General features: G+C 37.2%; 1 protein-coding gene across 6 annotated transcripts in view; it reads right to left on the bottom strand.

The window, feature by feature from the left end:
• BBS9 (Bardet-Biedl syndrome 9) overlaps nucleotides 1-23,388 on the bottom strand; it is a 477,322-nt gene extending 453,934 nt beyond the window's left edge. For all 6 annotated transcript variants that reach the window (XM_065884413.1, XM_065884414.1, XM_065884415.1 and 3 more), the window contains exons 1-4: nucleotides 23,277-23,388; nucleotides 16,284-16,434; nucleotides 13,092-13,156; nucleotides 7,297-7,410 (exon numbers count right to left, since the gene is read on the bottom strand). In XM_065884413.1, coding sequence (XP_065740485.1) covers nucleotides 7,297-7,410; nucleotides 13,092-13,156; nucleotides 16,284-16,434; nucleotides 23,277-23,388 — 442 coding nt within the window. The remainder of the gene's footprint in view (nucleotides 1-7,296; nucleotides 7,411-13,091; nucleotides 13,157-16,283; nucleotides 16,435-23,276) is intronic.
• Nucleotides 23,389-25,049: the final 1,661 nt, after the last annotated feature.

Below are 25,049 nucleotides of genomic sequence, written 5' to 3'. Positions count from 1 at the left end.
CAGCAGGCTGACAGTGAACTCAAAACCCACAGATAGATACAGAACTCAAATGTTCACACCTCCAACTGCTTTAAATATAGCCCAAATTAGCATATCTTTACCCATTTAGAGTGTACGTTCTTTGCATACCCTGCGAAACTGCACCTAACACCTGCTAGCCACATATAAGACAAATCCTGGGGCTATAAAAGGCTCCAAGTCATGGCTGCCCTTCACAGCTCCCTGACAGAGACTCACAATCCTGCATCTGAGCAACTTCACCTAGACACATAAGCCCCACTCGAACTTCCGCCTCCCCTGGGAGTTTCCTTGCCCTCTTCCCCTTCTGGGTGGTGGTCCCGTGTCACTGTCTCTGGAAGATCTCCTGCTGCAAGGGACTTCCCCTCATAAGAAATCCTGTCAAAGCACCACCCAAAAGATGCTCATTGTGTGCTACTGCCATCTCATAGTCTTTCCTTGACCAGCTCTGAAATCCTCAAACTCACCACAGTTAATTATTCACTGATATTCCCCCGAAGATCCACCCCACCCCACTCTCAATCTTATTTGTAAAAGGAGAATTCACTATATCTTCAGCAAAAGTAACTCTAGCCCAAGTGTAATCACATTACTCTGGTGAGATTAACAGTTCAGAGATGCCCAACCAGAGCCACTGACTTGGAAAGAGAACTTTGCTGAGCCTTCTGGGAGGAAAGCAGGCACTTTTTCACATGGACTAGAATCTGAGAAGTAAAATTTAGAGCTGCTATAGCCATCTTGTAACCAGGGGGATATAGCCTGTCCAAGGAAATGGAAGCAAGAGATGAAAAGAGAGAAACCAGATCTGATCACGTTGAAGGCCCAGATGATGAGAGCCAGTAAATTTCATACTCTTGCTTAAGCCAACTGTCAACTGCAATCAAAAGAATTCTCAGTTGTACCAAAGGCAAGATTCGAAAGAGAAAAGAATCACATCCAGTGGAAAAGCACAATTGTGACCTATACAGAAATTGGGAAGTTTTGGGTTTTGATGGCAACATTTTTTTAAGTCTTGAGTTGTCTATTACCAGGTAAGCTCAAAATATACTCTCATGAAAAACAAAAATTTATGATCAAGAAAATTAATTTTAAAAATTAGAGCAGATTATACATAACAATACTGTGTTATATGATTTTAAATCTGTTAAGAGATACAAATATCAGATCATTCTATTGTACACGCAAAGCTAATATACTGTATGTCAATTATACCTCAATTTTTTAAAATCTATTTAAAAAGTAGATTTCATGTTAATTTTTCTTACCACAGTAAAATTATAGATAGATAGATAGAATGAATAAATAAATGGAAGATAAATATTAAAAAAAGAGCAAAGAAGCAAAATGTTGGAGAAGGTTAAAAATTGAATAAAGAACCAGATGGTGGTCATAATCACTATTGAAGTATTATAGATTCTTTTTTTTTAATAAACCACAATTCATTATGAAGAGATGGCAATAATTCAGCATGGACTAAAAAGCACAAATTATGTAATGGGAAAAAGTTTTAAGGAACAAAACTGGCCCATCATAATCCAGTGTAATTTTTCAAATAAAAATGTATTCAAGTTAAATTTTTCAACAAAATATCATGGAAGGCATTTTGTTCATCAGATCAAGATTTCATCTTGTGTCCTCGAAGACTCCTCAAAGACTTTATAATCTTTCTACTCTGAGAAACTAGTATAGTGCCTGGGCATTCAGAAGACTCTCAGTAAATGGGCATTGGATGGATGGATGGATGGATGGAGGGATGAATGGATGGATGGATGGATGAATGAATGGATGGACGGACAAACAGACACACAGAGAGAGATGATGCAATTACCACACTTGCTCTAGTCCCTGAAAGTTCCCATATATCTCCAACAAATCAACTATTTCTTCCCACTGTCGTTGTCACACATTTGAAAGACTCCTATACATTATAAGGTTCATCAACCTGTCTCAGCCCTACAGGATAAATTTTGGGTAATTGAGGATGCAACTAACTATAGGGTCTATAAGTCACATTATGAGTAAAGGAAATTCTAGCTCAAATTTATCTTGATAGTAGCAAGATACATTACATAGACTACATAAAGTATCATATTTTACCAAACTAGGTATACACAGTTGTTGACCTTAAAACAATAATGTTCCTTCTTCATTCCACCACTGGGTTTTTATCAGTAAACATTAATGATGTCCTTTTCCAAATACTATTCTGAAATGGCAAGCTTATCTTAATTAGGTAAAGTATCATGTCAAAAACCATTGGAAGTTGTAGTGACACAATGAAACAAAAGCAGAGGAAAATCTGGCAGACATATCACTTGTTCCTTTTTTCAAAAACAAGTAGAATTCAAATTACCAAACAAAATAAATAACACCAATTTTAGTAACATATTTTTAAATCAATTCAAATCCACCTTTTCAAAATTGATTTCATATATTTCCAAACTATAATTTGATTGTCCATACTTATGTCACTCACTAAATTTTGTAAGCATTAATTTGTCAATAGTATTAAAAGCATAGATAAACTACCATATTTACAAAAACCCAGAGTCACATGTTCCTTCAAAAAAGCAGCTTAGAATAAAATCAAAGAAACTATAAACATTTTAAACTTCAAACACATCTCCCACATCCCTCTGTAAAAAAAAAAAGCCCAATATAGCCACTAATATCGCACATTTCAATCATTTCCTTCTAAAAACTATAATGTGGAAAGAATTTTTACTTAAATTCTGGAATGGCAGGTAGTAGTTCGAATAATGGAAGCTACTAGGCAAATATTCTTCAAGTAGTTCATAAAACTAGATTTCCTATTTCTTTAGCACTTTTTTCTCATTAATAGACATTGCAACATAGCTTGAGGTAAAACCAAAACTTATGGCATCAAATGAATGCACCTTTGAGTTTTTGCAAATGTATAAAGGGTATTTTTGAAAGGTTTTCCTAACAAGCAAGCAAACAAAAAAGGGTTAGAAAAAAACAGTAATTACTCTTGTGCTAATTTCAAATAATATATTACCTCCACACACATATAAACTCTCTGATTATTTTAGGGGGTACTTTTCTTATAAACCAAAGTATCAACCAAAGAAATGAAATTGAGAAAGCAAATATCTGACCCAGAAATTACTCAACATGTTTTCCATAATCTGTGCAGAACCAAAGTTATGCACCATCTTTAGCCAAACCAAGTACACATCTTTCTGATTGGAAAGTTTTTTTCCTGAATCAGGGAGAAAGCAAATTTACTCATAGCCTAGATAGCCCAGTATAGTATGGTTAACGCCATAAGATTCTAGAAGCAGAGAGCCTGGGTTGGAATCCCTCCTCTACCATTTACTAAGTATATCTTAAGTTACTCAACCTACAAAGCCCTTAGGACAGTGCCTGGTACAGAACAAGCACTCAGTAGATGCAGCGTGGCAGCAAAGCTCTAGATCTCTGCAACTTGGCATCGGTTGGGAGACTGTCAGAAATTCAAACTCTCAGGTCCAATTCCAGACTTACAGAGCCAGAACCTACAATTTTATCATGATCCCTTTACAATTTGGATGCAAATTAAAATTTGAAAAAAACAGCTAGAAAGCATTTTTACATTATATTCTGAGATATTACCTATAATAATTAATTTTGTTAAGAACCACTCCATTGCTCTTCTTAAGTTACATTTATTTTTAGTAAAAGGCAAAGTATTATTTGGGATAAAAATTCCTCCGTTAGTGAGTTTTTACCATACCTCTGTATTCAAAGGGAGACCCAACTAAAGCCCAAGGTTGTAGAGGACTGCCATCTAGTGGTAGTTCATTCTGATACACATACCAAATAAACTCCCTCTGCCTATCAGTACTTTAAACACATTTGTTTAAAATGCTGCTAGGTTTTCTTTTTGCTTAATTCCTTTCTTGAGGACTACTGACACGATTACCCAACTTGATAATTCCACAAGAAGACATCTTAAATACAGAGGAAGGTAGAAGACAAAAAATTTTCAATTTCCTTTTTTAAACTCAGATTAAAAAAAAAAAAAAAAAACTCAGATCAAGTGATCAAGCCTAGGGAAGTTTTCAGATTAAAAGATTGACCCGCTCTCTCTCCTGTAAAGGTGCACATCAGACACACAGTAGCAGCATCAGGCTTAGAAAATAGGCTTTCTTTTGAAATGTGCATTTCTTGGGGTGACTTCTACTTTCTTCTTCCTAAATTCTGTACTTTTTACAATATATTTATATAGTTTGCAGGAGTGCTTTTTTGAGAAAAAAGTATTTTGTACCCTTCTGACTCAATAACTCCACTTCTACATTCTATCCTAGGAAAATAATAAGAAACATGGGCAAAGATTTATATTCAAAGACGTTCATTTCAGCAAACCAAACAATCTCAACAGCTTCATAATAACCCACTGAATCTATGCATCAAAACTTACTTAATCATTCTCCTCTGTTACTCATTTAGATCACTTCTAATTTTTCTATATTACAAATAAATGCATGTATATACAAAAGGAAGGAAGGGAGGATCACTTCCTAATATACATTCCTGTATATGTATATTTACATTTTTTTTTTTTACATTTTTCCCACTTACATATTTACATGTATACATTCCTGTAAACCACATATCAGCATTCAGGAACATTTTCACAGTTCTTAACAGCCAACCTGCTTTATAAGAGTACTGTAAAATTTTACATGGCCACAAGCCATGTAGGATGTACAGACTGCACTATCACCTCTATAGCAGCAAGTTTTATCCCATGGATAATTTTTTAACAGTATTACAATTAAGATATAATTTACTTACCACCCCTTAAAAGTATACAACTCAGTAGTTTTCAGTGTATTTATAGAGCTGTGCAACTATCACCATAATCTAATTTGAGTTCATTTTCATCATCCCAAAAAGAAACCTTGTAACCATTAGCAGTAACTCCCCATTCCCCGTGCCAATCCCCCCAAAAGGCTAATTTTTACTACTTTACCACCCCATTACTTTTTCATGTTTCCTTTTAGATACCTCAGTGATATTATGCAAGTGTCTCAAACCCATGAAACAGAATAATTGCTTCTGCTACTCGTATATCTCTCTGTTTCAAATTGGGAAATATCCTGCTTAACCACAGGAAAGTAAGATACGTTATAATAGCCTCTTGCTTTTTCAAAAGGTACTTTTTAAATGTAAGGCATAATTTAAGAACTAAGAGAAGATATACAAGTACAAAGTTACCTATTCTTTTCAAAACTAGTAGCAACTCTAATTACTTTGAAAGTCCATTACTGAATATAGCAAAAATATCACACAAAAGCAAGGAATTTCTTTTTTATTTAATTTATTTAAAACTTTATTTTAATTGGGTTAACTTGATCTGGTAATAAAACTAAAAGTACAGTGCAATCAATGTAAGATAACATTTGACATGTGATCTAACGAACTGTCTTGTTAAAAATAGGGCTTCCCTGGTGGCACAGTGGTTGAGAATCTGCCTGCTAATGCAGGGGACAGAGGATCGAGCCCTGGTCCGGGAAGATTCCACATGCCTCGGAGCAACTAAGCCCGTGCGCCACAGCTACTGAGCCCGCGAGCCACAACTGCTGAAGCCCGCATGCCTAGAGCCTGTGCTCCACAGCAGGAGAGGCCACTGTAATGAAAAGCCTGCGTACCGCGGCAAAGAGTGGCCCCCGCTTGCCGCAACAAGAGAAAGCCTGCACACAGCAACAAAGACCCAACACAGCCAAAAATAAAAAAAAATAATAAATTTTAAAATAAATAAATGTCTTGATGGTACCAAAAAATAAAAACTTACTTTCATTTAGCCAAAGCACTTTTTCCTCATATAATAACTTTTTTTACTCCAGATGTATAAAATTTAGCCATTTTTCTTTTGGGGATTTAGTAGGGGAAAGAACATTGAAAATAGTTAATTAAACAGGGGAGACCTAGGTCCCCCGATCATATCAGACATTTTTTTAAAGAACAGTGGAAATCAGTTCTAACAGCTGAAGTTGGGAGGGGACACCTCACAGAAGTTAGCCTCTCATCAAATTTTAGCTTTTTCTCTCCTCTCTTCATCTAACTCTAGACATCTCCCATATTCTTCAAATAATCCAAACATTCCTGTTACTCAAGGTAAGCAATACTGCAATCCAGCCAAGTGTTTTGTCTCATATCACTTTAATTACACAAAACATTTATTTGTACATTACCACCCAAAATATTCTTGCCTTTACCTCTATATACGAAAAGGGTGAGTTCACATGAATGAAGGATGCTTCCAAAATACATTCTTTGTGTCACTAAAGCAAAATCTAACATAGGTAGCCTACTTTTTATTAACACAATAGTTAAACAATAAACTCATAATAACTTGAGCCCAAAGCTATATTATAAAATCCCTAGTTACTTGTTCATCAAGTGCCACACACACACACACACAATCACACAGGTGTCGACACCTGGCTTCCTATCCTTATTTCAACACCAGCAGCTCCTCTATCATCCTGTCACAGTGAAGCGAGAGGAGTTGGATTGTAAATTATTCTCTCACACCACAAGCAACAGTAAACACAAGCAAGCACCAAGCCTTGGTAACTCAGAAACTCTGGAACTAGGGTGGTAGACCTTGTGCTAATTAGAAAGAGATACCACCAGGGTGGGAGAAACCCAGCCTCACCGGGCCAGTACTTCGTAAAGGTAATGCCTTTGTGAAATTTAGGAAAGGCACCCTTCCTCTGGGGATGTTTATTCCAGGCCAGAGAACATGGCTTGATGAGCAGGATCAGGTCTGCACTTCAGTCTCCACACGCCCCTGGTCCAGGTGCCCTGGTTTAGAAACAATCCGCACAACCCTGTACAGTGGCCCTGGAGGTGGATTAGGTGGAGACGGGTCTACAGCTTCACCCTGCCTATACCCTGCCTAAGTAGAGCCGGGACCCCCATCAATGAAGAGATCAACCCCTTCTTCCACTGAGAGAGGTAGGCACACAGTTCCACCACAGAAAAGCTCAATTTCAGTCAGTTCATGTATAAAAGACAAAATGGAAAGAAAAGACAGTTTTAGAAATGTCTCTGTAGACCACATAAAAGTGCTGGTTATATGAAAATCAAACTCATTCAGTGTTTAAAGTTTTCTTTTTTTATTACTTTGCCCAAGTATTTGAATATAAAGGTTTCAATAAAATATGTTTAACTCTCTCTAAGATTCATACCACAAAATTCTCCATTTTTATATGGCCAAATATTCTGGTCCTTACAATAGCACACTCATGATTAAATGCAAATTACCTTTTACACCACCAAATGATCCATAAGTCATATTGCAGGCTGTTCTCTGAAGATTATGTTCATACATCAATTTGATCTGATATTGGGTCCCATGTTCCACATTACCCAAGCTTCCTAAAAAGAAATAAATAAAAAGACTGCTTTGTATTTGTTTACATTAAAAAATATTAATATCTTCTCATCCTCTTACCAATTCCAAGTAATTCAATTTCAGTGAAATTTAAAATGGCAAAGCACTAAAACATATGTATTATGAACAATTAGCATACTGATGACACAGAATGACAGCACAGTTAAAACAATTTAAGTCTCAGCTAGATTATACCAATAGATGAAATACTACCCTGGGTGACATTGTTATCTATGTCCATTATGTCTAAGTAAAGTGTAATTATTTAAATAACAACAAAATCCTCCAATTTCAGTTCTGAAATAAATGAGGTTAAGTTCCCTGCATTTATAACAATGATAGACCAAAGACGTGAATCAAAGTGTCTAAGAAAAAAATTCCCCACACTTTCAAGCAATTCAATTTTCTGTCCCAACTCTCAAAATATTCAAGCCCCTAATACATTATGTTCTAATTTAATAGAGAGATCTAAAGCTTCTCTCAGCAAGTAAATAGGACAATATGTTTTCTTTGAAGTCTGCCAAGAAGAATCTCCTTCAAAACAAAGAAAAATACTTTCCCTGCATTTAACAGATCATATGTGCTACAATCACTTTGTAGTTCATTCCAAATGAGAAAAGATTCTTTATCCGCATTTTACTCTCTTGTTGTTAGGCTTTCTAGAGTATATACAGTTAGAGCTATATCCTAGTGATCAGGCAAGAACATTATGATTAAAAGAGGTGTTAGAAAGAAAAATGATTCCAAATGTAACATTTTCCATTAAGAAGCATCTTTGTCATTCGTTCAAAAATGCAAAAGTTAAAAGAAAAACTTAAAATATCACAAAGCAAATGAAATAGTCCCAAACTGGATAATATTAGATGATTAAAACAATCTAAATATAGGGGCTTCCCTGGTGGCACAGTGGTTAAGAATCTGCCTGCCAATGCAAGGGACACAGGTTCGAGCCCTGGCCTGGGAAGATCCCACATGCTGCGTAGCAACGAAGCCTGTGTGCCACAACTACTGAGCCTGTGCTCTAGAGCCCACAAGCCACAACTACTGAGCCTGTGCTCTAGAGCCCACAAGCCACAACTACTGAGCCCATGTGCCACAACTACTGAAGAAAGCCTGCACGCAGTAACAAAGTCCCAAAACAGCCAAAAATAAAAATAATAATAATAAATAAATAAATTTATTTTTTTAATCTAAATATATGTTTGTATGTATGTATGTATATACATATTTACACATGTGCATTTATTTGTTTGTTTTTTGTCCAGAAGGATTCACCAATGTACACGGAGGTTGTAAGAACAGAAGTATTTCTACTTCCACTTTACAACTGAGGCACCTTAACTTTAAAAAAAAATTCAACTAATTTCCCCCAAAATCACATAGCTGATAAAGGACACAGTACTCAAACTAAGTCTTCAGAGTCATCACTATGTATACTGGTACCTGGTTGTCCATCATTTAACAACTTTCAGGGAACCTAGTAAGCCAATGACAATTTCCAAAATTAAAAAAAAAAAGCAGCATCAAAAATATGTTATTTCCTGGGGAGGGATGAATTGGGAGTTTGGGGTTAGCAGATGCAAACTATTATATATAGAATGGATAAACAACAAGGTCCTACTGCATAGCACAGGGAACTATATTCAATATCCTGTGATAAACCATAATGGAAAAGAATATAAAAAAGAATGTGTGTGTATATATATAAATATGGATAAGAATCACTTTGCTGTACAGCAGAAATTAACACAACATTGTAAATAAACTATACTTCAGTATAATATATATATGTTATTTTCACCTCCACCTTTCTCTCCCTGGCTTTCTCTTCCTCATTTGGAAGGTGGAGGGTTGAAAGAGAAAAACTAACAGGCAAGGATTTCTTGGAGGACAACCACTTCTACTCTGATCTATGCCCCTGAAAATGCTAACAACCAAAATGCTAACATACCAATAGAGTAAAAAAACAAAGAGAAAGACTCAAATTTGCCAGCTAACCCTGATAGGAGATGAAAGCTTTCTGGAACCTAAATGGTAGTAAAATCAGTAAGGTCCAGAGAAACTGGTGGTAATCACAACCATACCAGCCACACGGGCAAAATCAAAAAACAAAAACTCTAAAAACATAACTCACAGCATTGACCTAAGGACAGTTCTAGCCTCTAAGAAACCAGAAAAAAAAAAAAAAGATCCAAGAAACTTTTGGTTTGTCCCTACTGAAATTCCAAATTTCATTCTGCACCTAAAACCAGATGGACCCCTCCGAGTAAGGAATGCACTTACGCGTGCCTGCTAGCCAAAAGGTCAGTGAACATAAGGGTCAGCAGTCAATATTTAAACACACTTCCATGAAATGACATTAGAATTTATGTCTTGAAAAAGCTGCAAATGCATTGATAAGTTTTTAAATTTCAGGTGATAGCACTTTAAAATGTAATAGTACACCTATGGAGAACAAAAGACAATTTATCTTCCTTCAATACTAACTTGGAATAAAGGTAGTACCTGAAAATCTAAAAATTCTGATCACTTGCTTTCTAGAGAAGCATTGATGGCATAAGATTAAAATTATTTACAAAGGTTTTGTCCTTGAATATACAGACTGAATACAGTAAATGTATATCTATAATAATAGTCTGTATATAGCTAAAGTTAATATAAAGTTTCATCAATTAGAAAGTAAATGGATATTAGAACATTTATGCTGATGGTCTTATTTAAACAAGATATAATTTAAACAAAATAATTCTCTGGACAATCAAAGGTCACCTTGAAAACAGGTTTTGGTGTAATTTTACATAACTGCTGAGAAACCTAATGATGTTAAATGAAATAAAAGCCATTACAGAGTAAGTTAAAAGGTTCATTGTATTAAATAACCAAATTAGATTATATAACCCTGTCAAAAGTAAAGAGACATCTTTTTGCCCTCTCACGGCAAATATTAAAATTCTATAAATATGTCAAATGCTTAGTAAGTACAAAATCTTTGGAAAAGAATATTTAAAAGAACATAATCAGTATGGCTTAAGCTCACACATCTGTAACCATTTACTCAGAAACTGAGGCCCATCAGGAAGGAATCTGAGATGCCATGCGATGCTTTTCCTTTACCAGAGCGTGATAAGATGGGCTAAGTTCAGGTCAGCAAGAACCTGCTGTTTCTCTATATTAAGCCTGCATTTAATGACATATCACCCCCGCAAAAAAAAAGTCAGCACACTAGCCTCTGATTATTAAGAGTTGTTTGCTATATCCAGGAAGTCTCCTCTAATTTGCCTCAAATATTTTTTAGGAGCACATTAGCGCATAAAACAAAAAACATTTGGGGAGGGGGCAGTCGGGGTTAAGGATGTCAAGTTCAGCTAACAGTTTTCATCTGCTGACACCAGTGGTTTCACTTAAACTAGAAAGTGTTTATGCTTCCCCTGTTATAGTAAAAGGTAGGTAAAAGTTCAGTCTGGTACCTCAAGAAACATATTCAAGAGAACAAAAACATTAACTTCTCTGCTTCTCAATTTAAGCCAAGCCAGGAAAAATATACAAATTGTCAGGCTACGAATATCATAGGAAGCTGAAGAAATGAGAGACAGAGAAGGAAAATGAGGTAGAGTGTAAGGGAATGTAGTTTGGACAACTCCTCATCCCCAGAGAATACAAAGCTTGTAAATGAATAGAAAGAATAAAAGAGCAATAAAATTGCCATTCCCGTGACAAATAACTTTCATTTTCAACACTAAGTTGAAGGCCAATACCAATGTCCCATAAACAAGTTGTGACCAAACATGCCAGTTTCTTTCACTAGCCTTTTTTGATAAACACACATTTCATCCCTAGTCTATGCCCTACACCCCAGTGGAACTCTAGAGACTTCTGGCTTTCTGAGCCATCATTCAAACGGGACCAGGGAAGGCCAAGAGTCTAACCTAATTTCTAGATTTTAGGATGTGTCCCTCTCCTGCCCTCTTAGAGCCCCCATGGAGCCTCTAGAAGGGACCAGTACCCCAAGCAGTATTCAAGAGTTACTGAGGGCAAGTTCTCCTCCTCCATACCTGTTAATAAAATATCACTCCAAGTTAACAGGCTTATGATGGAAAACAGAGGAACAACTAGATGCCTGCAATAAAGTAGCCTATATCATACCTTCTCCATTTACCCTGGAACACTAAATATCTGCCCTACCGCTAGGAGGAACAACATCTTTTACCATGAAACCAATAAGAGTATTTAGCAATGACAGTAAGAGGTACTTTACCAGGCCTCTGATATAAATAGAATGGAAATGGAAAAGAAAATGATAGTGGTAACAGAGAAGGAAAAGAAGAAAGAAGAAAATAACATACAGAGAGTAATAAATAGCCACTAGCAATTGCCTCAGCATTACCTAGAAATAAGTTCATTTATTCATTCAACAAGTATGCCTACCACACACCATATATCAAGGCTGCCTTCAAAATCTAATAGATCTTTGCCCCAAAATGAGATGGCCTAAGAATACCCAGCTCTGGAACTTCCCTGGTGGTGCAGTGGTTGGGAATCCGCCTGCCAATGCAGGGGACACGGGTTCGAGCCCTGATCGGGGAGGATCCCACATGCTGCGGAGCAACTAAGCCCGTGCACCACAACTACTGAGCCTGCGCGCTAGAGCCCACGAGCCACAACTACTGAAGCCCCTGCATACAGCCTGTGCTCCGCAACAAGAGAAGCCACCACAATGGGAATCCGCGCACCACAACAAAGAGCAGACCCCACTCACCACAACTAGAGAAAGCCCACGCACAGCAACAAAGACCCAAAGCAGCCAAAAATAAAATAAATTATTTTTTTTTAAAAAATATCCAGACAGTAAATATGAATCATGATTCAAATTGAAAGCAAAATACAAAGAAAGCCCAAATCAAGAAAATGAGTGTGAGAAATCCAAATCCTAGAAGCTAATATTTACAGCAAATTCCGAAAGAGAGTATCTTTTATATAAGCAATAGGTCCACAGACACTCAGCTTTATTGTATCCATTAAAAGATTCCCCCATATTGCACGTCATAAAAATAACTATCAACTTGGACTAAAATTTATCTAATAACTGAAACAAAATTTGTAAGTTACCTTTTCATATTTAATAAGGGCCAAAATGCTGAAACCAAAATGCAATTAACTTTCATACTTGTACCCACACTACCATGTCAGGGAATGAAACCTAATTAAGTCTCAAATAAATGCCTTAAGGTCTGGTTGAGTAAAGACAGCCAAAAGCCAAGAAATTGGAACTGTAAAGAGAAATACTTGAGGTTCACCAAAGAAAATGTACTTTAAACCACCATGACTCAGCATGTAATGAATTTTGCTGTTGCTGTTGAACATTTCTTAAGACTCAAGTGTCCTAAGTACCCAGAATTGGCCTCTATTAGTCATAGGCAATCCTGCACACAATTCCTCAGATGAAGGAGATTCCAAGGAACCCTCTACAGTGATAGAAATTTAAGTATGCATGGAAATAGCAGACCAAGAAAATGTAATAGTCTTTGTACCTGAAAGAATAAATGAATGGGAAAATGCTAACCAAGATAAGAAAACCTTCAACTGAGTCAATATTAACTATTCTTACATAATATTAAGAAGTCCAGATTTTAGTACAAATTCTACATTAGAAAAAAATGTTTCTTACCTGAGACAGAGTAGACACACAGTTTTCTAGAATGCAACACAGCCAAATGAAGCATTTCAGTACCTCTGAAAAACAGGGAAAGTTTTAAAAGTTTAAATACTAGTTTCAGATGTAACCCAAAAAATGACAAAATGATTTTAAAACGAGACTTTAACCATAACCTATCATGAGTGAACTAAATAGTTCACTAGATAACATTCAAAGCTGAAAAATAAATTGAACAACAAGCAACCAGTTTGGCAATACCAGAGGCCCAAGGACTCTGCCTCAAGGAGCTGCCTTCACACTGAAACCAAGGGAGTCTCCCAGCAAAAGTCATATCGGAGGCGCCTTCAGGAGTGCTCTCCCACAATAAGGAGATCCACGTGGGACTTCCCTGGCAGTTCAGTGGTTAAGACTTCGTGTTTCCATTGCAGTGGGTGCGGGTACGATCCCTGGTTAGGGAACTAAGATCCCGCAAGCCACAGGGTGTGTGTGGAGGGGGAGACCCACGCTCTGGTCCTGGCTTGAGCAAGTCACTTACACTCTCTAAGCCTATTTCCCCTTTTGGAAAATAAGAGGTTTAAATTAAATGAAATAAAAATCATGTGAAAGCACCTTGTAAAGTATAAAGCACTACAGAATGCTAATCATCATTGGCAAAAGGCATATATCACATGGAGGTCTGAAATTATACTAAAGGTATTGAAAATATTTCAGTTTGGTCTAAATCTCAAATAGAAATAAACAGCCACTGTCACCACTACACTTCCCAGCCCCTATCAAGTGGTTTCCAGAGACAAGGCACAATCTAGAAATCCCAAATTCAAAGTCTTCAAGGGTCGAGTCAGAAGATATAAGTGAATAAAGGGTGTAAATGGCTGTGATCAATTGGAGACTAGAGCCAGACTAAAGGAGGCAACAACTACTCAGCTCTGGGCTTGTGGCCAGATCTCCACATTCTTTTTCAAGAAAAGCCAGAATGCAGGGACTTTATGTGAAAATTTCTCGTTCCTAAATGTTGGCAATTCTTTTAAATTTAAAACTAATCTGCAAGCAGGCCTCAGATGTTCGACCTCTGATGCAGACTCTGTTCTAAACTGAAAGAACTATAATTGAAGTCTGAAGACCTGGATTGGGATCTTGTCTCGGCACTTTGATATTTCTGTGATCATTTAATATTTCAGAGTGTGAGTTTCTCATTTATAAAACAAGAATTATATTAGATAATACCTGCAAAACATTGTTACAGTGAATATATACTCACCAACTCACTCTACTACCAGGAAATGAAAATATACACAACTATCACATAATCAAGACCACCTTCAAAGATTTTTTTTTTTTTTTTTTTTTTTTTTTGCGGTACGCGGGCCTCTCACTGTTGTGGCCTCTCCCATTGTGGAGCACAGGCTCCAGACGCGCAGGCTCAGCGGCCATGGCTCACGGGCCCAGCCGCTCCGCGGCATGTGGGATCCTCCCGGGCCAGGGCACGAACCCGTGTCCCCTACATCGGCAGGCGGACTCTCAACCACTGCGCCACCAAACACCAAAACAATTTTTCCATCATGCACAGGAAAAGGACATGATGTCATGGAAAGACAGTAAAGAATGGAGTCAGACAGACCTGGGCCTGAATGCTGGCTGTGTAACCTAAAGCTCTGAGTTCTAGATAAGTTTCCTTATCTCTAAACGCAGATCACATCTTACAGATAAGATTAATGAGATAGTACTAGTCAATTAATACTAGTACAGTATCATTAATGTTCACCTCCTCCCTTCCAACAAGTGATAGCATAGGTGAAAGCCACTACTGTGTAGAATGATTGTGACAGCATTCCACTTTTTTTAAAAATGAAAAGGTAAAAATGCGTTTTAGAGGCAAGAATTCTTTTGTCTCCTTACTTTATAAATCCATCACGTTTAATATGTGCTAGGTACACAGTGGGCACCTAATCATCATCAGCTTTTAGATGGCGTAGATATTTACCAGCCACATCAATCATAAAATCCTGATCCAGCCTGTCACAGGGCATAAAAGTCCCATCTCATGTCCTGGCCTATAGCATCCACGAAGCAGCTTCCCATCAGAATGAATCGTGTTACCAGAAGAGGGTTAATGCTCAGGAGCAGTCTTTCAGGTTTTTCTAGTAGGAGTCAGGGCCCTGAACAAGTGGAACCTGGGGCCAATAAATCACGATGTGCAACTGGAGTGAGCCAAAATCCAGAGCTCAGGGCACTCCCAGACTTAAGACAGCAAAAGGGCGCTCAAAAAGAGAAGGTACGGGAAAACAAGGCCACCTCTGTCTACATAACACTTCACAATAGATACTTTTATAAATGATTAAGAAATACAGGCTTAATTTTAAGAAAATTCATGTATGAAAATAAGATAAAATCAGCAATATCATCAGTAAATAAAAAGCAAACGTATTACACAAAATGCAAAATAATAAACGGTGTTCTAAAATAAATTAGGTTTAAAAATAACGTAATTTGAACCAAAGACTTACTTTGTGGGGTGAGCTGTCTTCCTTTAAGAAACTAAGGACCTCTCTACCCCAAATAAGTAATTTGTTTCAAAGCTTCAAAGTTATGCACCAAATCACATAACTGCTATGATGTCTAATTTTTTTAAACAAAGTTTGTTTAAAACTGGACAATTGGGGGCTTCCCTGGTGGCGCAGTGGTTGAGAGTCCGCCTGCCAATGCAGGGGACACGGGTTCGTGCCCCGGTCCGGGAAGATCCCACATGCCGCGGAGCGGCTAGGCCCGTGAGCCGTGGCTGCTGAGCCTGTGCATCCGGAGCCTGTGCTCCGCAACGGGAGAGGCCACAACAGTGAGAGGCCCACATGCCGCAAAAAAAAAAAAAAAGAAACTGGACAATTAGTGCTTTAAGTGGTGAATACTTTCTATTTCTTTGTCTGGTTATTTTTCAAAAGCTTATCTCTTTTCCTTTAAGCTTCTGACACATCAGGCATCTTAGGTCTGTTGCTATAAAAAAGTCCTAAATTATTCTATCTTAAATGTACAGGTTTCCAAATTTTAAAATGTTCAGTGCATGAGGACCACCTAGGTGACAATATACAGGAAATATATTTAATTCATAGATATTCTTTTTTTTTTTTGAAGCATCCACAAAAGTGACATAGTAAGGGATTGACATACTCCAAGTATTAAGATAAAACACCAGAATTGGTGGGCTATACTTACGAAACAAACTTTCCTACTTCCACTTGCAGTATTGGATCTCGTAGATGCACTTCTAGAAGCAAATCTTCAGCTTGAGCTCCATCTCCTGTTTTTACAGGATGAGGATTAAAGATCCTTAGGTATCCCATAAAGCTACCCACAATTACTTTATCTGTAAAGAGATTTTTTTAAAGATATAGAAAGAAAAAAACATTAGCAACAAAAATTTTTTAGAAATAAAATTTCCAGTGTCTAAAAGAGAAATCTAAAAATTAAAAGAATCCAGTTTTGCTTCATATACAAAAACCAATCTGCCAATAGAATATGTAATTAAAGTGAACTTATCTTAATAACACATAGCTTTTCAAAAATAGCTTTACATCACCAATATTCAAATGTACTAACATATTACATTTTTCTTAAGCCTTGATTTGGGGTCGTAGCCATAATTTAACACAGTCAAAGCATGCCCTTTTAACAAAGGACCATTATCAGGTTGTAAGCTGATTTCGCCATAGAGTGTCAACTCTACACCTGGTTTTGGCTGTTGAAAACACCGTATTAACTCAGTGTAAAAACAATGACGCCTCATTAGACAGAGTGCTCTGATTTACAATTTCTAGCCTTGGGTACAAAAGGAGGAAATGGTAGGATAGGTATTATGGGTTGAATTGTCCCCCAAAAAGATATATGTTGAAGTCCTAACCCCCAGTATCTGTGACTTTATTTGGAAACAGGGTCTTTGCAGATGTAATCAAGTTACGATGAGGTCACACTCAATTAGGTAAGTGATAGGACTCAATTAGTATCCTTATAAGAAGAGAAAACAGAGACAGGAGTGGGGAGAGGGGAATGCCACATGAAGACATAGAGACAAGCAAGGAGAAGATGATCATGTGACAACAGAGGCAGAGATTGGAGTGATACACCTACAAGCCAAAGAATGCCTGGCGCTATCATAAACTGAAAGAGGCAAAAAAGGATCCTAGAGGCTTCAGAGGTAGCATAGTCCTGCCAACACCTTGATTTGGACTTCTAGTCTCCAGAACTGTGACAGAATAAATTTGTTGTTTTATGCCAGCCAATTTGTGGTACTTTGTTATGGCATTCCTAGGAAACTAATACTTTGGGTTGTTTGAAATCCCTGGATTAGTAGAATACATTGACTTTTTTTCTATCAGCTTAAAAGAAGGAGTTCTACACATTTATTGAGAGTTTATTAGGTGCCAGGCAATGGTCTAAGTAGCTTATATATACTAACTCATTAAATCCTCATAATAACCCTGTGAGAGAGGTACTATCCTAGGAATTTCAATCCTGAATAGAGACACATATGTCATTAAGAATCTGGTGCTACTATTCAAAATACCCAAGACACGGAAACAACCTAAATGTTCATCAACAGATGAAGGGATAAAGAAGATGTGGTACATATATACAATGGACTACTACCTAGCCATAAAAAAGAATGGATTAATGCCATCTGCAGCAACATGGATGGACCTAGAGATTATCATACTAAGTGAAGACAAATACCATATGATATCACTGATATGTGGAATACAAAATGTGACACAAATGAACTTATTTACAAAACAAACAGCCTTGTGATTGCCAAGGGGGAGGAGGAATGGGGGAGGGGTGAATTGGGAGTTTAGGACTAGCAGATGCAAACTATTATATATAGAATGGATAAACAACAAGGTCCTACTCTATAGCACAGGGAACAGTATTCAATACCCTGTGATAAACCATAATGGAAAAGAATATGAAAAAGAATGTATATCTCTATATATACACACATACATACATACATATACATATATATATATATATATATATAGCTGAATCACTTTGCTGTACAGCAGAAATTAACACAACATTGTAAATCAACTATACTTCAATTAAAAAAAAGAAATGAATCTGGTGCTAGGTGATCTGATGGCAGCCTCAGAGGTCTACAAGGTCTCTGGAAACATACTGGTTCCTGTCTCTAAGGCTTGGCCAAATGAACTCTTCCTGCATTCAGGAGAGCTATGTCACTCTCATTCCAATCTCTCTTTTATTTGCATTTATCATAATTGTTTCCTGTCACTTTGTGGCAAAAAAATAAAATAAGATGTTAATTGATATACAGATTAGCACCAGTGAATAAACTACAGACACCAATTCCTGCAGGGATATTTGGAAATTGGTTGTTGAGCTAAGTTGGGGCACAAAGCATTAAAACTCCTGTTCATATTCTAGGTGGGGTTAAATAGCATTGTACACAGTGACAGAACAGTTAAACAAGTTAACACCTCCAAGCATCTGGAACACTGTGCCCATTGCAGGTGACACTCTAGTGAACTGAACAGCTGCTGCCAAATGAACAGGAAGGAGGAATGCCAAACCATACATAAGATGGCTTTTTCTAAGGGCACTGGATAATTTAAAGTAAGAGAATGATAGGTTTAAATCTCAAAATTCTCATCTCAGGGTAAAGAATAAAACTCAGGGTCTTTGGGAGTCTGCAGAATTTCCTAGCTCTTTTAGCAGGGGGCTTAACCCCTAAGAATCTAGTTCAGGGATTAACTCTATAGGTTTTAAATTGCAGTGACAAATGAGTTCACAGTCTCTCCAGGTTTCTTGCATAAAAGTAAAGACATTGATCAGAAAGAATGGGACTCAACTTCAACAAAGCCCTATCCTCAGGGGTAAGAGGAAACCAGGATGGCCAAGTCCATGTGGTGACAATTTAACCCCTAGAATTAAAAAGTGTATGTATGATTATTAAAATAGACAGCGGGACTATTATAGTAACCAGATCTCAGGTAACAGTCTAACTATCACAGATTACAAGCTATAATTAATTAATATGGGATCCCCAGGGATGGAACAAACAGGCAACGCATTAAGGCCCTTTATCCCAGTGATTCATTTCTTTTTATTATTGAGTAGTATTTAATTGTAACAATGTACTATAGTGTGTTTATCAAATTAAGGCCTTTTCTGAAGTCTAAAGCCAAAAGTAATCCAGGTATATGGAAAAGAGGACTAACTCAAGCCACCATATTAGACAGTCATGGCATAGCATTGATCCCCATACTTAAGTCAATTTATAGACTGAGTCACTTGAACAAAGACAAGGTTATGTATAGACTGCTGTAACACCACCCATGCCTAATATGATTCTTCCCTATTGGACTAGTAGTCATTTATCCAAGTGTACTGAGGAAAGGTATATACCCAACCTTTATGAGAACACTTGAATATTGGCTCTAAATTACTGCTAATTCTGGAAGCCCAGGAAGATACTATTGTTGCCAATTATGGAGAGCCCATGATAAATGAACTTCCTAACTCAGTTCACCCAGTGGGAAAGCAAAGCCAACCTATGATTTCTCACCCAGCATCTGAGAGCTTAAAGGAAATGTATTTCCATAGAAAACGGTAGAGTATCCACTTGGTTCTCTAACATGCAGAGTGAGGGATATTATATTGAAAGGACTATATGGAAGCCAGTGGAACTCCATCTCTCCAACAGGGAGAAAATCAAAATCAATACCACTCCTAAGCCTGATTTGGGGTGGTTTCCAAAATTTAATTCCAAAACACTTAACTTTGTAATATGTGATCATTCCTATCAAAGTCCTGTTTAATAACCAGGTTTGCTGATATCAAAGTCTAATTAATAGGTCTTATAGAGTTGATCATTATAACTTAAATGGTAACTCTGAATTCTTCTGTTATTCCACAAATTATTTTTTCTTGGAGCCAACTAATACATCCCATCTGCTTGAGTACAGTTCTAAAGCTTAGTAATGCATTTTCTCCTTTCCAATGCACAGAGACCAACAGAAATGATTGGCTTTCACCTGACAGGAGCAGCAGTATACCTTTACATGTACGCCCACAATCCAATCTGCAGGAACCAGGACTACCTCACCATCTCATAAAGGCTGAATGGGGCTGAAAGAAATATGAGTGAAACCCAGGGATCCCCATGGGCCCTTCCTGTACTGTCTGGATCAGTAGTAAATGGAATTACTATAATCCTCTTTAGGCAAGCATCAGTGTTCTAGATCCCCCAGGAATGAAGAGGCCTAGACCACAGCCAGGTGACCAGTTGCAAAACAAAAGGATGTAGCTCCCAACATGACTTCTTCAAGTTGCCATACAATTTTTCCTGCTTCTTCATCTTAACTTTTAAGTTTTTCCTTCTCTTCTGCTTTTCCTCAACTATTATATATTAGGTTGTGAACACGGATTGTATGTACCAATTATTCTAGAAGAAGCAGAATATTGGAACATGATCATGACCGAATGACAAACGAAAGGTGTAACACCCAGAGATCCTAGATTTGAAGAGCCAGAGCTCCCTGAAAGAGCCTCTGAAGCAGCAGGTGCATGCACTTATCTCCCGTGGCAGATGGGTAAGAATATGTGTATGTTCAGTTGTACAAGGGAGAATTGCCCCATGTAAGGTATAAATGCTGAGAAGCTAAAAGATAAATATAAGAACTATTTTTTAGTCTGCCTTAAATAATGTGTTTTTAACTCTGATTCTTGTAATAAACACTCCCTCCAGGTTATATGTTAGCATGTAATCTAAGCTGAACCATTCAGATTCTCTCAAGATTAATGAGGAATCCTTCTTCTATGAATCAAGTAAGCTTCACCTAAAGCAATTTCAAGATGCCTAATACTATCCTTTCACTCTCGGATCACTCCAGAGAAAGTGGGGATCAACTGGCATTATTGTCTCAACTTCCCAAACTGACCTGCAAACTTCTCTTCATCTATGTCCATTCTTACCTTCTTACCTTCTATCACAGTGAAAAAAATTCTCAAACCTGTTTAAAGTTAACCCTTCCATCTGTGTACTTGATCCCACCTCCAACTGTCTTCTCTGGATCCCTGCTTTATCAATTATATCCTCTAGGCTACACACAGAATTTTTCCCATTTCTTTTTACCCTACACTGTCCCCAGTCATCATTCTCCCTTCTTCCCTTCACAGCTCTTCCTTTAAAGGGCCATAAACACTCAGTTTTCCCCACCTCTGACTCCTTCACTCTCTGCAAATCTAGATTTTGTTACCATTGTGTCCATTCATCCACCCTCACCAAGGATACTAACAAACCACTTGCTGCAAAACAATATGGAAATTTAAAAATCAGTCTTCACGTCACTAAATCTTGCCTCCCAGGTATCAGCACAACTGGTTCTCCTGCCTCTCTGCCTGCCCTTCTCAGAATCTATTACTGACTACCTGTCCCAAAGCTCCTCCCTTAATGCTCACATTTTCCAGGTTATGGTCCTAAGGTTCCTTCCCTCTTGTTCCATCTTCTCTCTCAGTGTATTTGCACCCATTCCCAGGGATTCAAATACAACCAGCGTACTGCTCACTCCCAAATCTCTACCTCGATTCTGCCTACCAGACACTTCTGTTTCAAACAGAGCATGTCTGAAGCTGCTCTCACTAAACTTGCACTCCATAAGATCAACAGTAATAATTCTTAAACTTTAGTGTGCCACCATTCAACTTTGGAGCTTGTCAAAATGCAGATACCTAAGCCCCCGTCCAATCCATCTACCCCCCAGAGAATATGATCTTAGAAGATCTTGTACATCTGGGATAGAAAATCTTCATATATAATAATCACCCCAGAACATTATGATATAGGTGGTCCAGGCTTTGAGAAATAATGATCAGTGGTTTTTTTCTATGTGGAACATACACACACAGAGAATGATTTTTGTATAGCATGCTTGGGAAAACAGAGGAAGCTGCTCACAGCTGGATGTAAATAGGGGGGATGAAACATCTCAGCATATTGGTAACCCACTGGTGGCACCCCAGTGAGGAGCTCTAATAGAAATGATGAGTGAACACTATGTTATTCAGATAATCAGTAAGTATAGTTTCCAACCAAGTTGAGCTTTAAATAGTTTGGGCAGAGGTGGGTTTGAAATTGTTTCTCTCTGGCAGGTATTTTTATGGTATGACTCTTCTGTGCTACCAAATTATAGGGGAATCATAAATTTTAACAAACAGTTGGGCAGGAGGCAGGGTTGATAATCTTTGAAAAACAGCTCAGGACACCTTATGAATAGAAGACCTTCGCCTCTCCTATCAGTAGGAGGGCAGGGCCCAGATTTTCCTTAGAAACAGTTTAGTAGGTGCTCAGAACAGTTTAGTGCCTCCCACTCTTCTTTGCCAATATAATTTTCTCCTTTCACTTTATCCCCCAAATTCTTGCCTGTTTTAATTATAGGCAAGATAAATAGAATAAAGAAAAATGTAAGGGGACAATGTTTATATACAATGAACACAAGAAAAATTATTATAATAAGTTTTCTTTTTAAGAGGCCAGTGACTATCTGAATTACAAAAAAAAAAGTTCATGACTATAAATCACTGAAACCAAATATTAATTTCAAGTAGCAATAATACAGAACTAAAATGTTTTAAAGACCACTTATATGAAGATGCAAAGAGGAGCAAATAATATAAGAATAAAATAGAATATTGTTTCTAGTTTCAAAATATAAAAATGAAAGCAATGATTTAACAATTGTTTTCTACAAACAAATAGAGCTAACATAATTTCTCCATTCTGGTAAATGGCTTTCAAATTCTCTTTTAAAAGAATATAATTTTTCTTGCAGCTTCTACAAAAGAAAACTTTTCAAAATTCAAAATATTTTACCAGCTCTACCCTATGAAACCTGATTTTGCAACAAATAAAAACAAATTAAATGATGCCTTATAATATTTTTCTGAGTTCCAGCAAATAATATGACAGAATCGACACAAACCAGAAAAACACAAACAACAAAACATAAGTAATAACTACATTTATCAGCCTGCTACTTAAATATTACTTATAAGGAAAACTACCTTAAAAACTAGGGCATAGTCATGACAGTTCACCTAAGTTCTATAAAGTACACATTAAAAAAAGAAGTCGTTTTTATTCCACCCCTACAAAATGCTTTGCTCCAAGATGCTTGGTCATAAGTTGTTTACCTTGTCCATTTCCAGTATTGTCAACATCAGCCAAACACAAACAGCCTTGATCAAATTCTTCTTTTTCTCCCAGAACAGTAGACCACCAATCACGGGCTTTAAATAAAGACATTTTCGTTCGCTCTAAAAAGAAAGCATTTATTTATAATAAAAATCCACTTCACAAAAAAAAATCCACTTCACACCATGTTTTATGAAATAATTAACTCTTTTTTGTTGTTGTTGTTCTGAATTAATTAACTCTTAAGGCATACATAGCAAACAAAAGTTAGACAACTTTGAGAAAAAACATTGTATTAAACTCTAATTTTTTGTATTTTGTGGACATAGGTGAAACCACAAATCCAAGTGAGTGGAAACATTAATCAGATATTTTGCAATGCCATCAGAAAGTCAAGCTGAGAAATTATACATTTATGTTGGGTCAATTCTCTCTTCTGGGACATTTAGTAGACAACTGTACAAAGTAACAACCATATTCTTTGGAGGATCAAGATTCAAATTCTACCAGAATTAGTTAGCACATAATTCCTAGGCATAACACCTAATTTCCCTTCAGTTTGGTCGTTAAAAAGACTGCAGCAGGGGCTTCCCTGGTGGCGCAGTGGTTGAGAGTCCGCCTGCCGATGCAGGGGACACGGGTTCGTGCCCTGGGCTGGGAAGATCCCACATGCCGCGGAGCGGCTGGGCCCGTGAGCCATGGCCGCTGAGCCTGCGCGTCCAGAGCCTGTGCTCCGCAACGGGAGAGGCCACAACAGTGAGAGGCCCGTATACAGCAAAAAAAAAAAAAAAAAAAAAAAAAAAAGACAAGTTTAAAAAAACAAACAATGGGGGAAAAAAGGAAAACTCCACCTTTAAACAAACAACGGGGGGAAAAAAGAAAGAAAACTCCATCTAAGGCCCTCTCTTTATGCTGAAAAGGAAAGTAGTCAGGTAAAGGCAAGGTGTTGATGAAAGTGAAGGAAAAATACATAGCAGGTAAATAAACTTATCATGAGTTTTAACATGTGGGAGAGTTTCTGAAAAACATCTGCATCAGCTGTTACTAATAATGGCACTATGTAACCATACAAATTGCCAGATGACTAAACTTCCAATCTCACAGCAAGTATTCAAAAATGTAATAAACACTCCTACTATACTTTTATTGGACTTTTTTAATTTGAGAGGGAAGTAACAGTACTTAATAAATACCATATATTCTCATTACGTACTCGAGATACATTGGAAAATTAAAATACGCCATACCATTGGACTGCCGCAATGAAGATACGTCATTCTCTTGCAGCACAGGGCAGAATACTACCCAAATTCAATACCATTCAATGATTCACTAGGAGGACTCACAGCGCTATAGTCATCATATAGTCATCATCATAGCTATGATTACTCAAAAGGATAAAAAGCATAATCAGGAAAGGGAAAAGTGCATGTATCTGTAGTTTGAATATAAACACACGTGACTGCATCAGATGAAAATAGCTATTATGTGAAAATGGCCTTAAAAACCTTTGTTACTGAAAAAATTTTTTCAGCTTGCTAGAATAATGGGAGGGAAAACACTCCAATATGAAAAACTAACTCTCCAACATGGTGTGTAAATGGAACCGTTCTACATCAAGCACTAATTTCTCATGGACTTCTATCATAAAATTTAATATCTATTCCTAGTAACAAAATACCACTGGCAACATTTATTTCCTTCCTGTTTCTCCTGCTCTACCAATTTCTCCTTAGTCACCTACCACTTCATTAGCTTCTGAAAGCCCTCCT

The sequence above is a fragment of the Phocoena phocoena genome, chromosome 9, assembly GCF_963924675.1.
Source record: "Phocoena phocoena chromosome 9, mPhoPho1.1, whole genome shotgun sequence".
NCBI lineage: Eukaryota > Metazoa > Chordata > Mammalia > Artiodactyla > Phocoenidae > Phocoena > Phocoena phocoena.
Note: the sequence above shows the minus strand (reverse complement) of the source record. Positions and strands in the feature narration are given on the sequence as shown.